This window comes from Rutidosis leptorrhynchoides, chromosome 7 (genome assembly GCF_046630445.1).
Source record: "Rutidosis leptorrhynchoides isolate AG116_Rl617_1_P2 chromosome 7, CSIRO_AGI_Rlap_v1, whole genome shotgun sequence".
Lineage (NCBI taxonomy): Eukaryota > Viridiplantae > Streptophyta > Magnoliopsida > Asterales > Asteraceae > Rutidosis > Rutidosis leptorrhynchoides.
In genome coordinates, this window is record NC_092339.1 from 294,182,158 (window position 1) to 294,194,409 (window position 12,252).

Here is a 12,252-nt window from a genome sequence, read left to right on the forward strand (position 1 = left end):
TCTTCATATTTCGTAGTAAAAATAATAGTATTTCGTACACCACCGCTGCACACATCAATTGCAATATGCATGTATTGAGTCATATTATTGAGTTTTGAGTTGGGAAAACAAGATTAGTATATGTGTCAAATGGTTGATAACTTTTCAGAGTTGGGCTCATTTCCTAGGCATGGTCCTCACTTCCTGTCCCAGAGGTGGGGTGCGAGGTGGATAATAACTTGTACGAGATGTTCACTTCCCAAAGGGAGGTTATAATGATTTTAATATTTGTTTTATAAAATACGTTTTTTTTCTTCCGGTTTTTGGTTCCGGGACGTTTCACAAAAAAATGTGATCTAGTGAACATCATGAAAAACACGAAAATTGACTCCCTTTTTAAGGAAAATATGATAAATGAAAGTTGTATCTTACGTGTTTAGCTTGCTTTTCGTTCGAGATAAATGTGACTTCGTATTCAACACTGGTAATAAAAAATAACGGATCTAACACAGATCACATGTTATCTACCAAATTCACCTTTATCACGAACATGTGATAACTATCATTATAACCTCTCTATATAGTAAGAAACTCGATTACCCATATTTACAAAGATTCAAGAAACATATACATAACCCAACTTATAATTATGAAGTAACACATAATTAGTGTCATAATTCGTGATAAGTTGAATCTCGCATCTTAATTCACCGTCTTGCTTCATTACCCGATGAATCACTATTCTCCGATCACCACAAACCTTTGACACATATACACAACACGACTGATAATCATGAAGTAACACATGATTAGTATCATAATTCGTGATCGGCTGAATGTCGGATCTTAATTCACCGTCTTGGTTCATCATATGACGAATCTTAAATCCGCGATAACCACAAACTTTCGCGGATTTCGCATTAAGCAGTTCGCAGAGTTATATCAAACTCACCGATAACTCAACCACCGCTTCAAAATAAGGTAAGAAATTAAATTTTAGATTAACTTTTAAACAAATTATCAATTCTCAATCATTTGTTTGTAATCAATTACACATTTACAAAATCATGTAGATATTATTAATCAAATAAATAGATAAGTAATAATTAAATAATGTTATACCATTTATACACATTTGTTTTGATAATTTGATGTGCCTTCTATATCAAATTTTCATAACATTTTAATACGCGAGGTATTTGCTTACTGTATATCCCCACTCTATTTCATCCACCGCCTCAATAAAATCCCCCGACCTTTTTCCGGCTACGGAATCTTCCATACACAAAAAACTGCCGTTTTTACATTCCCTAGTTTCCACCATTTACGTCACCGATCGATACAATTCCGCCGTAAACCGCCGTAAACCGCCGTGCCCTAGGGTTTCGGTTCCATACATCGATCAATTAGGTCTCCGATCAATCATTGTGTGTGTTAATTTACCGTAATTTCGCTTAAGATTCTCTAATTTACGAAAACGCCCTATGGCTCCTGGGCGAAAACGTGGTGGAGCGAAAGGAGCCAAGGCTAATAATCGATTGAATTTGGGTGATCTTGTTCTTGCTAAGGTCAAGGGTCATCCTGCATGGCCTGCTAAGGTTAGGTTAATAGTATTTGCTTAATTTTGTTCCATTGTGCCCTAATTCGATTCAATTTCGTATATTTGTTTTTTTTTTTAATGAAAAAATAGAATAATTAAATAATAGTTTTTGAAGCTTTCTTTAGTTAGATTTGATTGCTTATTTGTTAAGTTAATTTTGTTGATGATTGTTAATTTATCAGTTGATATCACAATTTTTAATGATATTTTAGGGTGTGGAGAGTGGTAATAACCCTAATTTGCCATTGGTGTTGGTATAAGTACTAGGTTTCTTCTTGTAACAACTGGATCGATCATAATCAGTTTTTATCTAGGATGTGTATTTGATTTTACGATTCCACTTGGCATTTTGGATTATCGCTGTAGCACCACTCGACTGCTGTCTTATGACCTAGGAGCAACTTGAATTGAAGTCCCTATTTAAACAATGCTGCCTGGATGATGTTGTCATGGCAAGTTGTTCTTTTGAGGGTTTACTATTCCGTCGACTCGAGTATTGTACCAACCTTGTTTAACTTTTGATTTCGTGCGATGAAACTGTGAAAAGGTTGATGTATGTTTGGGGCTTAATTTTGTGCTTCTTAGTTGCTATATGGTGTACAGATGAATTGCCTGTAGCAGGATTTGTAATCCTTTTGTTTGTTTGTTTGTTTCTTTCTATTTATGCAGATCAGCAAACCTGAAGATTGGGAACGGATACCTGATCCGAGGAAATATTTTGTACAGTTCTATGGTACAGAAGAAATGTAAGTACTTGCTTTCAATGATGGTAGCTTTTATTATGAAATTTGCTTTCTTTTTTTGGCTACTAATGGGAAAAAACCAACATTTTAGTTTGAGTACTCGTTGGATATAATTTTTAACATTGGTTAAAATAATATATTAAGTGTTGCATTGAAGTCTGCATACTTTACTGTTGCAGAGCTTTTGTAGCTCCAGCCGATATTCAACCATTTACCAGGGAGTCAAAAAACAAATTGGTGAATAGATGTAGTAAAGGAAAGACTGTTAAATACTTTTCGCAAGCCGTGAAGGAAATTTGTGACATATTCGAAGGGATGGAGTGTAAGAATACAGGTTCTTCAAAAGATGATAATGATGGGCAAACTTCGCAGCCTGATGCAAGTTCTAATGAGATGCTGGATATGACTACTGATGGACCTAGTGGTGAAGCTTCTCCTAATAATGAGTATGTAAATTATGGACCCGGGTTAGAAAGGTGCTCTGTTATAAAAAGGGAAATGGAATATGAGGATGGAAACCGTATCATCTCACCTAATGTTGATCATCGTTCTGATTTAGATGTTTCCAACAAAAAACTTGTTGAACAACACTGTGATGATGATATAATTTCGCCTAAGAAGGATGGTATATCCACTTCTGGTTCAGGTACAACTTTTTGGTATTATTGGATCAATGATAGATGTTTCTGTTTGATAAAAGATAATGGTTGGTTATCTAAAAGAAGTTTTTGATCTTTGTTTAAGATAGTTTTGTTTTGTATGTTTCAGGTCATAATCGGGATTCAAAATCTGGAGTTGAGGTAGAAACAAATGGGAAGTATACCAAGAAGACTGAAAGGGATTATAAGAAAAAGCATGACAACATTGACGGGTCAAACAAAATTCATAGACCAGTGGGTGTAAGTTCTGCATCTCAAACTAGTCATAAAGATAAAGAGTCTATCATAACTGAGAAGGTGAAGGATGGTATACGAAGAAGTTCTTCAAATGGGAGCAAGAATGAAGTTACTGTTGGTATTTCAAACAAAAAGATTAAAAATTTTAAAGAAAAAACAAATGCTGGGGTGGCTGCTGATTCTGTAAAGGAAAAGAATGGTAATAATGGAGTTTCACATCCTGCAAAAAGGTCTAAGGTCTCAGATGATGCCCCCAAAAGGCCCCTAACACATGTGAAGGATGATGTATACAACAAAAGAAGAAATCAAGTTAAAGATTCAACATTAAAAGGAAAAAACTCTACACCATCCAAGGTGCAGATAGATGGTCCTGGTCATGTTTCTGGTGAATCTGGTGATGAAGATGTTTTCCCACCTACCAAACGACGTCGTAAAGTTATTGAAGATAGACTACCTGAAAGCATTACACCAAAGAAGGGAGAAAACAACGATTCTATTAAATCCGGTCATCAATTGTCTTTGAAAAGGAGAGCAGTTCGCATCGTTGATGATGATGAAGATGAGCCCAAGACTCCTGTTCATGTAAGGCCTCACATTTTAATGTCTGAAGACCGTGCTGAAGCTATTCAAAATTCTCCTAGTGTGAGAAACTCAATTGTGAACACAAAAGAATTTGTGTCTAATTCTCAACAAGATACTACAGAATTAGATGAGGGGAAGTCTTGTAATACTCCCGTGAAACCAGAATCTGTAAAGAAATCATCTGAAGAGGTTCGAAAGGCGTTTGTCTCTCCCATTAAGTCCCCTTTGGATGCTCACAACAAATTGGTTGAACCCCATAAAGTGAACAAGTCTTTAGGCAAGGTTTCTAGTAATGTACCACAAAAGAAGGTTCAAACAGGGCCATCTAAGGCCTCAAGTGGGATTCATGATACTGGACATCGTTCTCAGAATAGTTCAGTAAATGAGAGAAGTAGGCATTCTATGTCTGGGGAGAAGCATAAATCTACTATAAAGTCAGTTTCACGGATAGATACTTCAGTTATCGTGAGGAAACCAAGTGATAACAGTTCGTTATCCAGTGAAAGGTGAAGCTAGAATATTCTAAATTGCTTTTTTACAATGATAATGTACACGCACATATTCATAGTGCTGATGTTATTGTTTTGGCTAATACAGGTCTGAAGTCTTTCGGCTGGATCGGACAACTTTATTGGCTGAGTCAAAAAGTGCAGAGTCCAAAAAGTCAATGAGGGATCTGATTGCAGTTGCGCAAGCAAAAAGAAAGCAAGCTCAATCACAGAACCATGTGCATGACATCCTTAATTTCCCACATATGACAACAGGTGAAACAATTACTAGGAGTCCTGTCTCCATTTCTGCTGTTCAGCCTGTTCCAGTGGGTCCCGGAACTATGACATCATCGCTTACTTCACCATCTTCTCGGGTGAATCAGTTGGTATCAAATGATCAGCCTGATCATGCAGAATTTGAGGAGAGAAGGACAAGTTCGGGACATTATCAAGCTAGGGGGTCGCTTAGTGGTGGAACCGAGGCGGCTGTTGCTCGTGATGCTTTTGAGGGAATGATAGAAACACTATCAAGAACTAAAGAAAGTATTGGTCGTGCAACAAGACAAGCAATTGACTGTGCAAAACATGGTATTGCTAATGAGGTATGATAAAAACCTTACTCATGTGTTTGTGTTCTTGATGTAATGGTGTGTGTTAATTGCATATGATAGGAAACATAATATAATTGCACCAACTGATGAGAGGTAGTAGTGGAATGATGTAGTTTTTGCTCTCGAAATGTTTTATAGTTTCTTTCCATATTTGTAAAGTCCCACACACAAGACATAGATGGCTATTTGTGAGCATAGGAAGTTTGGGAATTTAGGAACTTGTTAGTTGCATCTTGCAAAATCTCACTAATATCTTAGTCATATTGGGTGTGGACTAACTTTGACTTTGATCAATCTTAACCGACTTTGACCAATGTAGACATAAATACTAGACCTTGAAAATTTAACGTCAGGGACTACTCTAAGTCTCTTGTACTACTATACAACTTAGAAAAGCTTTCTACCTAATTTAATTTAATGTAACAAGTGATGTAAATTCAAGCTTAGTAGCACAAGGTACAAGCCTCTAAGTCTTGCATTATAGGGTACGTCACGAAGGAAAAGTAAAAAGTGTATCAAGCTTTCTGCAGACAAGTACTAATATTGTACCTGTCAGAAGTACATTTATCAAGCTTCGCTTTCAATTATTCTTCAAAACTAACATATACCTACTTCTTCTTTGCTATTTTTCATAAAAACCATAGCTACTCTTCAAAACACATTGACCTTACAATTTGTAGTGTGAAAAGATTTGTGTGTTTTGTTGCTGGAATCAAATTTAAGTAAAAGATATGTGCTTTTTGTTGACTCTTGCAGTGCGTTGACCGTAGTTGACCAACTTTGGCCTAGTAAGGTTGGGATATTTACATTTTTCACAAAACTTGCAATTAGTTAGCCAGAGTTTTCCATGACTAGTTTAATGATCGATATGAGAGAGAGTCGAAGTTATGGCAAAGCTTGTGTTATTTGACATTTACAAGGCTAATACGAAAACAGTTTTGGTGCAATACAAACTACACATATGACTACTTGGTTAAGACTATGTTCATCATTACATGGCGAAATCATCTTTGAAAATGTCTTGGTTGGGAGTACATGTTTTTCATGATATATTTACTTGCAGGTTGTAGAACTTCTTACCCGGAAATTGGAAAATGAATCCAGCTTTCATCGAAGAGTGGATATTTTCTTTCTAGTAGATTCCATTACCCAATGCTCTCATTCACAGAAAGGTAGGATATTTTGAATGGAATGATGTCATAAGCGTTTTTTAGATTTGTTTCTGTTTGATTTTGTGCAATCCTTTATTCTTTAATGCAAAATATTAATAAGTTATATTTTGGCTTTTAGGAATTGCTGGAGCCTCTTATATCCCTTCTGTTCAATCAGCGTTACCTCGAATAATAGGAGCTGCTGCTCCACCAGGTGCTAACGCTCGCGAGAATCGTCGTCAGTGCTTAAAGGTGATAACTTTTTTCTTTCTGAGTATAATTTTAGCTTGCATTTTTTTTTATTATATTTATAATTTGAGCTGATATATATAAACTTTTAGGTTTTAAAATTGTGGCTTGAGAGGAAGATTTTACCTGATACTCTACTTAAGAGATGTATAGATGATATTGGATCTTCAAATGATGATGTTTCTGGTGGGGTTATCTCAAAGCGTCCATCTCGATCGGAACGGGCTGTGGATGATCCTATTAGAGAGATGGAGGGCATGCTCGTTGACGAATATGGAAGGTACGAAATTCTTCTGAGTGTTTTCCATCTAGGTATCAATTTTATCTGCCTTATTTATTGCATTTTGATTATACCCGGCAAACCAAAACAAAAGTGCTCAATTTGGGTCTAATGGGTCTTGCATATGGGTCAAACGGGTCGAGTTGTAAAGTTTCCAGTTTTTGAGATTCGCATCCCTAAAAATTGGTCCAATGAGTTTTTTTAAACATATTGGGTCTTAGACAAAAAATAAGAAATGGGTCGATCGGGTTCAAATCTACCAAGTCCAACAAATAGAGACGGGTCCAACGGGTCTTGTATATGGGTCCAACGGGTTGAGCTGTAAAATTTTAAATTTTAGTTGCACGATGCAATTTTTCAAAATAAAATAAAAAATAATAAAACGGTAAAGTTTCCAGTTTCTGACCCGTTTCGACCCATGACCTGTTTCGACCCAAACCCATTTGGGTCGAGTTGTAAACCCGGCCCGTTTTCCAGGCATAATTTTGATGCTTGAAAGTTACTGAGGTGTGGTTTCACAAAAAAATATCATATGATCATAGCTTATAGGTTTTGATATTCATCTGTGTTAGTAAGCCAATTGATTTCATTTAATAAGAAGAGAAAAGCATATCAAGATAAGGAAGTGAAAAGCATATCAAAGAGTTCGTTAACATTTTTTCTGTTTATTTCAGCAACGCGACATTTCAATTACCGGGATTTTTGTCGGCTAATGTTTTTGAAGAAGATGAAGAAGATGATGATGATGTGCTCAACCTTTCACATAAAGAAGACACTGCAAAGTCAACACTATTAAACCCTGCTACAGGAGAACCCGAAACATGTTCAGCTACATCTAACGATAGACGCCACCACATCTTAGAAGATGTAGACGGTGAACTCGAAATGGAGGATGTATCAGGACATCCAAAAGATGAAAAGTTCTCAACAAGTGTATCTTATAAGGCTTTTCAAGATGAGACAATGGATACAACATCAAATAATTCAAATGAAGTGTCTGTGTCCCCTCTCCGCCCTGGTTCACCGCCACTGCCGCCCGATTCTCCACCGCCTACTCCTCCTTTGCCTTCTTCACCACCGCCACCTCTGTCACCACTCATGGTCCCACCTCCTCCGTCATCTCCATCGCCGCCACCGCCACCACCACCGCCCCTGCCATCATCACAACCATATCCAGTTCCCCCACCAAATAGTGGTTCGCCGCAGGTGTTGTTTACTCAAGTGTCTGTTACTCCCCAACCATCAATACCTCAACTTGTGCACCCGTACCAGTCACCAATGCCATCCAATGTAAGTCTTATCTACTGCATTCATGATCTTATATTGTACTAGTATTCCACTTTAAAAAATGATATATGCTTACAAACCAGTATGTGAAACATTTGGCTGATTAATGACCTTTACTTAGTAATCACAACATTTTGTGAATGGTAGATGCCAAGTGTATGTATAACACATACATAAATATATGTTCGTTAGAGTTTCTGAACAAAATTTAAGAGTAATAAAAGAATGCTTGGAAACTAAAATTTGTGATTTAGGAGAACATATGTTCTGTAGTTCTGTTGCTAGCAGACATAACTTAGGTAATGCCAAGAGTAAAATACGTTTATTTGATGTAATGTATCAAATGTTAAGGGTAAAATAGTAATGTTCATACTACTATATTTATCTTTTGTAGCATCTAAGTTGTGTTTTTTTAACAACAGGCGTCATTATCCTATATAGTATAAACAGGGATCCCGAATTATTATTTTCTTGACGGGGGGAAAATAGTTAAAATTAAAAAAATAAAACAATATATAATAGCTTAAAACAAACTTGTCTAGGTACCAATGAATGCTGCTGTCAGAGGCGAAATGTTCCTCCAGCAACCGTCAGGTTCTGTACCAGCTTTAGCCTCCAGTTCACGTGAAGCTTCTGTGTTTAACTCTTCGAGGGCTGTAGAATATGGGCATGAAATGTATACAAACCCTCAAGGTTCTCACTCAAACCAACAGTTCCAAAGTGCTAATGTACCTATGCCTTCAAGACCTTTTCAACCCTCCATGCTGACTCAGACTGTTGTCAGCCAATATCAATATCCTAATCCTGCAATGCTGCAGCATCCCTACCCCACTCAGTACGGGCCCACAAAACCTCTTGATAGCTTGAGGAGATATGGTGCTGATGAGCAATGGCGGCCACCTTTAAATGAGTTTAGGAGTAGCGGGAGGTCATCGGGGCCTCCCTTTGCGCAGGAAGGTATGTAACTTCACTTTTAATAGTGGCTTTTGAAATTAGAAATTCCGTGCGCGTGACTGCTCTTTGCATTGTGTAATAATTGATGGTTTGCTCTTTGCAAAGTGCTAAATTGATGGTTAATAATTAATATTATCTACACTTCTTATCTTGATCATTCTTCAATTGATTTCTTGTGATGCATATACATGAATGATATCTTGATTTGTTGATTTTGCAATGGTCAATATCTCATGTTTCTATTATTCACATTGACGTTGAACATTACCTAGTATCTGTAAAGAGGTTGTTTCCCATTGGTATTTTTGGCATTGTACATCCCTTGATTAGTTAGATTAGCTTTAATTGCTTTTTTATGTTGTGTTTGAGGCATGACAGAAATACCTTTACCAGCTGTACTTTAGGAAGTTGTCTAACAGACAGCTAAGAAAGAATTCCACAAAGCTAAATGTCAAACATACATTTTGACACTAATGGGACTGTGAGTTTATTGGAACAGTGTTCAAAGGTCAAAAGCTGGCAGCTTGGTTTCTCAACATGCAAGTCATTTATTCAATTAGGGAATTGTTATCTTAACATATCAGTAAGGCAATAGAAAGCTGATTACGTATTAGTAGATACAATGTCCACAGGAGGCAATTGCATGTGATGATTGTTATGCTTAGTAAACCAGACTATAAATAATTGATGGGGTGTTAGGAGATACGAAGGTCCATTGTAGGTAGTTGCATGTGATGATTTTACATCTAGTTTTTGTGAGTTATTCAGTTAGGTCTGAGTTATGTAACAGCGTAAAGTATGATTGATGATATAAAGATCAGTGTTAGAATGATAATTCTGACTTAGGATAATGTTTGAACTGAAGTGGACTAGTGGTCAGGTTTGCATTGGTAATACCAAAGTGCTGGAAGCTAACTATTACCAAGTTTCCTGTTGATTGCTGTAATGTTGTGTTATTGGTGGTTTTGGAAAATAGGAGATCAAAAAAGTAGCTTTTAAGTTGAATAATGTGATATGATGGTCTAGCTTGGGTGTTGGTGCCTAGATGTAAACATTTTGCTAGAACATGTAAACATTGATAATAACTGAATGCAAGGTTAAGGATGTTGATAAAAAAAAGAAAAAACTAGATGTGTAACTTTAAAAAAGATGGTGAGATGGTGACTATATATCCTTTAGGATTATATTAGACTTAAATTATTTATTATGTAATTTAAGTTATAGCTTTTGCTGCCATTAAGGAGTTGACTCATGATACAAACATCAGGCATCCCATGATATTCTCTTAAACAAAAGTAAAAAAGAGGGCCAGTATACGTACATAATTTAGTTAGTTCATGGAATAGCTTCTCATTACTTATACTTCAAACATTGAATAATTTATACACGGAGGAGCTCACTGAGATTTTAAAGTAAGCTTCTGATCAAAGTTAACAGCCGAGTTATTCGTATTCATTATATATATATAATAGCATTGTCAATAATTCTCACAATGTGATGGCAGCGACTAGCCTATATATATATATATATATATATATATATATATATATATATATATATATATATATATATATATATATATATATATATATATATATATATATATATAGGCTAGTTTCTGCCATCACATTGTGAGAATTATTGACAATGCTATTATGCTAGTGGTCCTAGTGGACATGCACATATGTTCTGTAAATCTTTAGAACATAAGGAAAATAAAATATTTTTTTGGCCTATTATTATGGAGTAATATAGTGTAGCTATGCTTCTCTGTCTACATCTTATCTCTCCCATAATTGGTATACGTGGGAATTAGGTATTGTTGTTGTATAATTTTTGTTTGATCTTTATTTGCTATGTTATAGTCATGTTTTTTTCCAGTTATCCTTTTTCTGGTATGTTCCTCTAATCACTAATCAAGGTAACACTATTAAAATGCCAAACAGGTATGACCGTTTACATCAAACCTCCCTAGTACCTGCCATTGATAGGATTGGGTATTATTTTTTAACTGGTGAAATGACATAAATTTTTACAAAAAACTATGGTGGTTGTCAAAAGATAGGCATCCACACTATGAAACTAGGTTTTGTTGTATGTTGGTCATGGCTGGTTTTCGTTGTTTACTGCAAAGCCGAAACAATCACTTTCTGTTGGGGGGCTTTGGGCAACCTTCATCACTATTCACTTGATACTTTAGTGATTTTCAGTCGAGTAGAGTTCTGAAAGTTTTGTCAGAACTTTAGTTTGTTGCCATAATTTGTTCTATTGTGGCAGGCTATTTTCGACCACCTATGGAGAGACCTCCAGCAAATAATGTTGCTTTTCAACCCATTGGCCAAAATATCGTTCCTGCTGGACCTCCAATTCCAGGTAATTTAATAAATGTTGTTTATTTTTAATTTTTTATTATATATTTATTTTTTCACATAACTTCTTGTCATATGGTGAGCTTAGTTTAAACCTCTGGTTTTTCATTTCAGGCCATACTGGTTCCATGATGCCATCTCTCAATTCTTGGAGACCAGCCTAAAAAGCTGCTAAATACTTGTAAGTTTCGTTTCTCCCATAATTTTTACTTTGCAAGTAACAAAAAGCTGGTAATAATAAAAATTTGACATCTGATTTCCTTCTTTATTAAGAAATTGTTCTCCAATTGATGTAATTTCGTATAGGCAATGACGTTGAATTTTCTTGGTAATATGTTTTCATTGTGTATTCAGTTATAGGTGGCAACTTGGGTAGGAATTTATGTCATAAAACATGGAAGATTTGGTGCTATTTTTGTTTGCATATATCCGCTACCAGTTGGAGTTATGAAGGCCCTTTGCAGAATTGTAAATTGTAGTTTCTGTTCGAAAATGCTTCCCAGACACAGTTACCGAGTGTAAGGCATCACTCATTTCATACAACCATTATTCAACTATATATAAACTATATAAATTCTGTAAGTCGTTTATCTTTGGAGCAAAATGAGTTGCTTCTCCAACCCAGATTTCCCCGTCTGAAATTGAGATGGAAAACACCTTTTATGGTATTTTTAGATCCTTTCCTTATATCTTGGGTATATTTGAACATTTTTGTGTTGATATATTGCTAATTTTGCCATTTTATTATGCGCCATTTAATCAAGTTTCATATGTGGGGGCAAACCTGTGTCATTTAACCTTGAGCTAGCCATTTTTGCATATTCATATTGAAATTAGCACCCCTACATATGCTAATTTCAATATATGCTTCGTCATCTATCTGAAATGTGGCTCCTAATGATATGTTTTAGAGAGAGAACTTAATTTTTCTTTTCGGTCTGCCCATTTCAGTCGTATTATTTTGTTTTTTGATTTTTGTCATTTGTTCTTAAAAATTTATGGTTTGCGCTTTAACTTGTAAGATTTTGCAACGAGCAAGATTTTAAATTGCAAGCTGAAT

The 12,252-nt window shown here is 35.7% G+C and overlaps 1 protein-coding gene across 1 annotated transcript; it reads left to right on the top strand.

Moving 5' to 3' along the window:
• Window positions 1-1,342: 1,342 nt before the first annotated feature.
• LOC139858472 (ENHANCER OF AG-4 protein 2-like) lies at window positions 1,343-11,894 on the top strand. The gene is made up of 13 exons (XM_071847322.1): window positions 1,343-1,577; window positions 2,249-2,325; window positions 2,502-2,968; window positions 3,091-4,306; window positions 4,398-4,893; window positions 5,966-6,074; window positions 6,193-6,305; window positions 6,395-6,582; window positions 7,257-7,872; window positions 8,412-8,826; window positions 11,101-11,196; window positions 11,307-11,373; window positions 11,547-11,894. The coding sequence occupies exons 1-12, from the start codon at window positions 1,464-1,466 to the stop codon at window positions 11,354-11,356; spliced, it is 3,957 nt and encodes a 1,318-aa protein (XP_071703423.1). The 5' UTR covers window positions 1,343-1,463; the 3' UTR covers window positions 11,357-11,373; window positions 11,547-11,894.
• The last annotated feature ends 358 nt before the right edge of the window (window positions 11,895-12,252 follow it).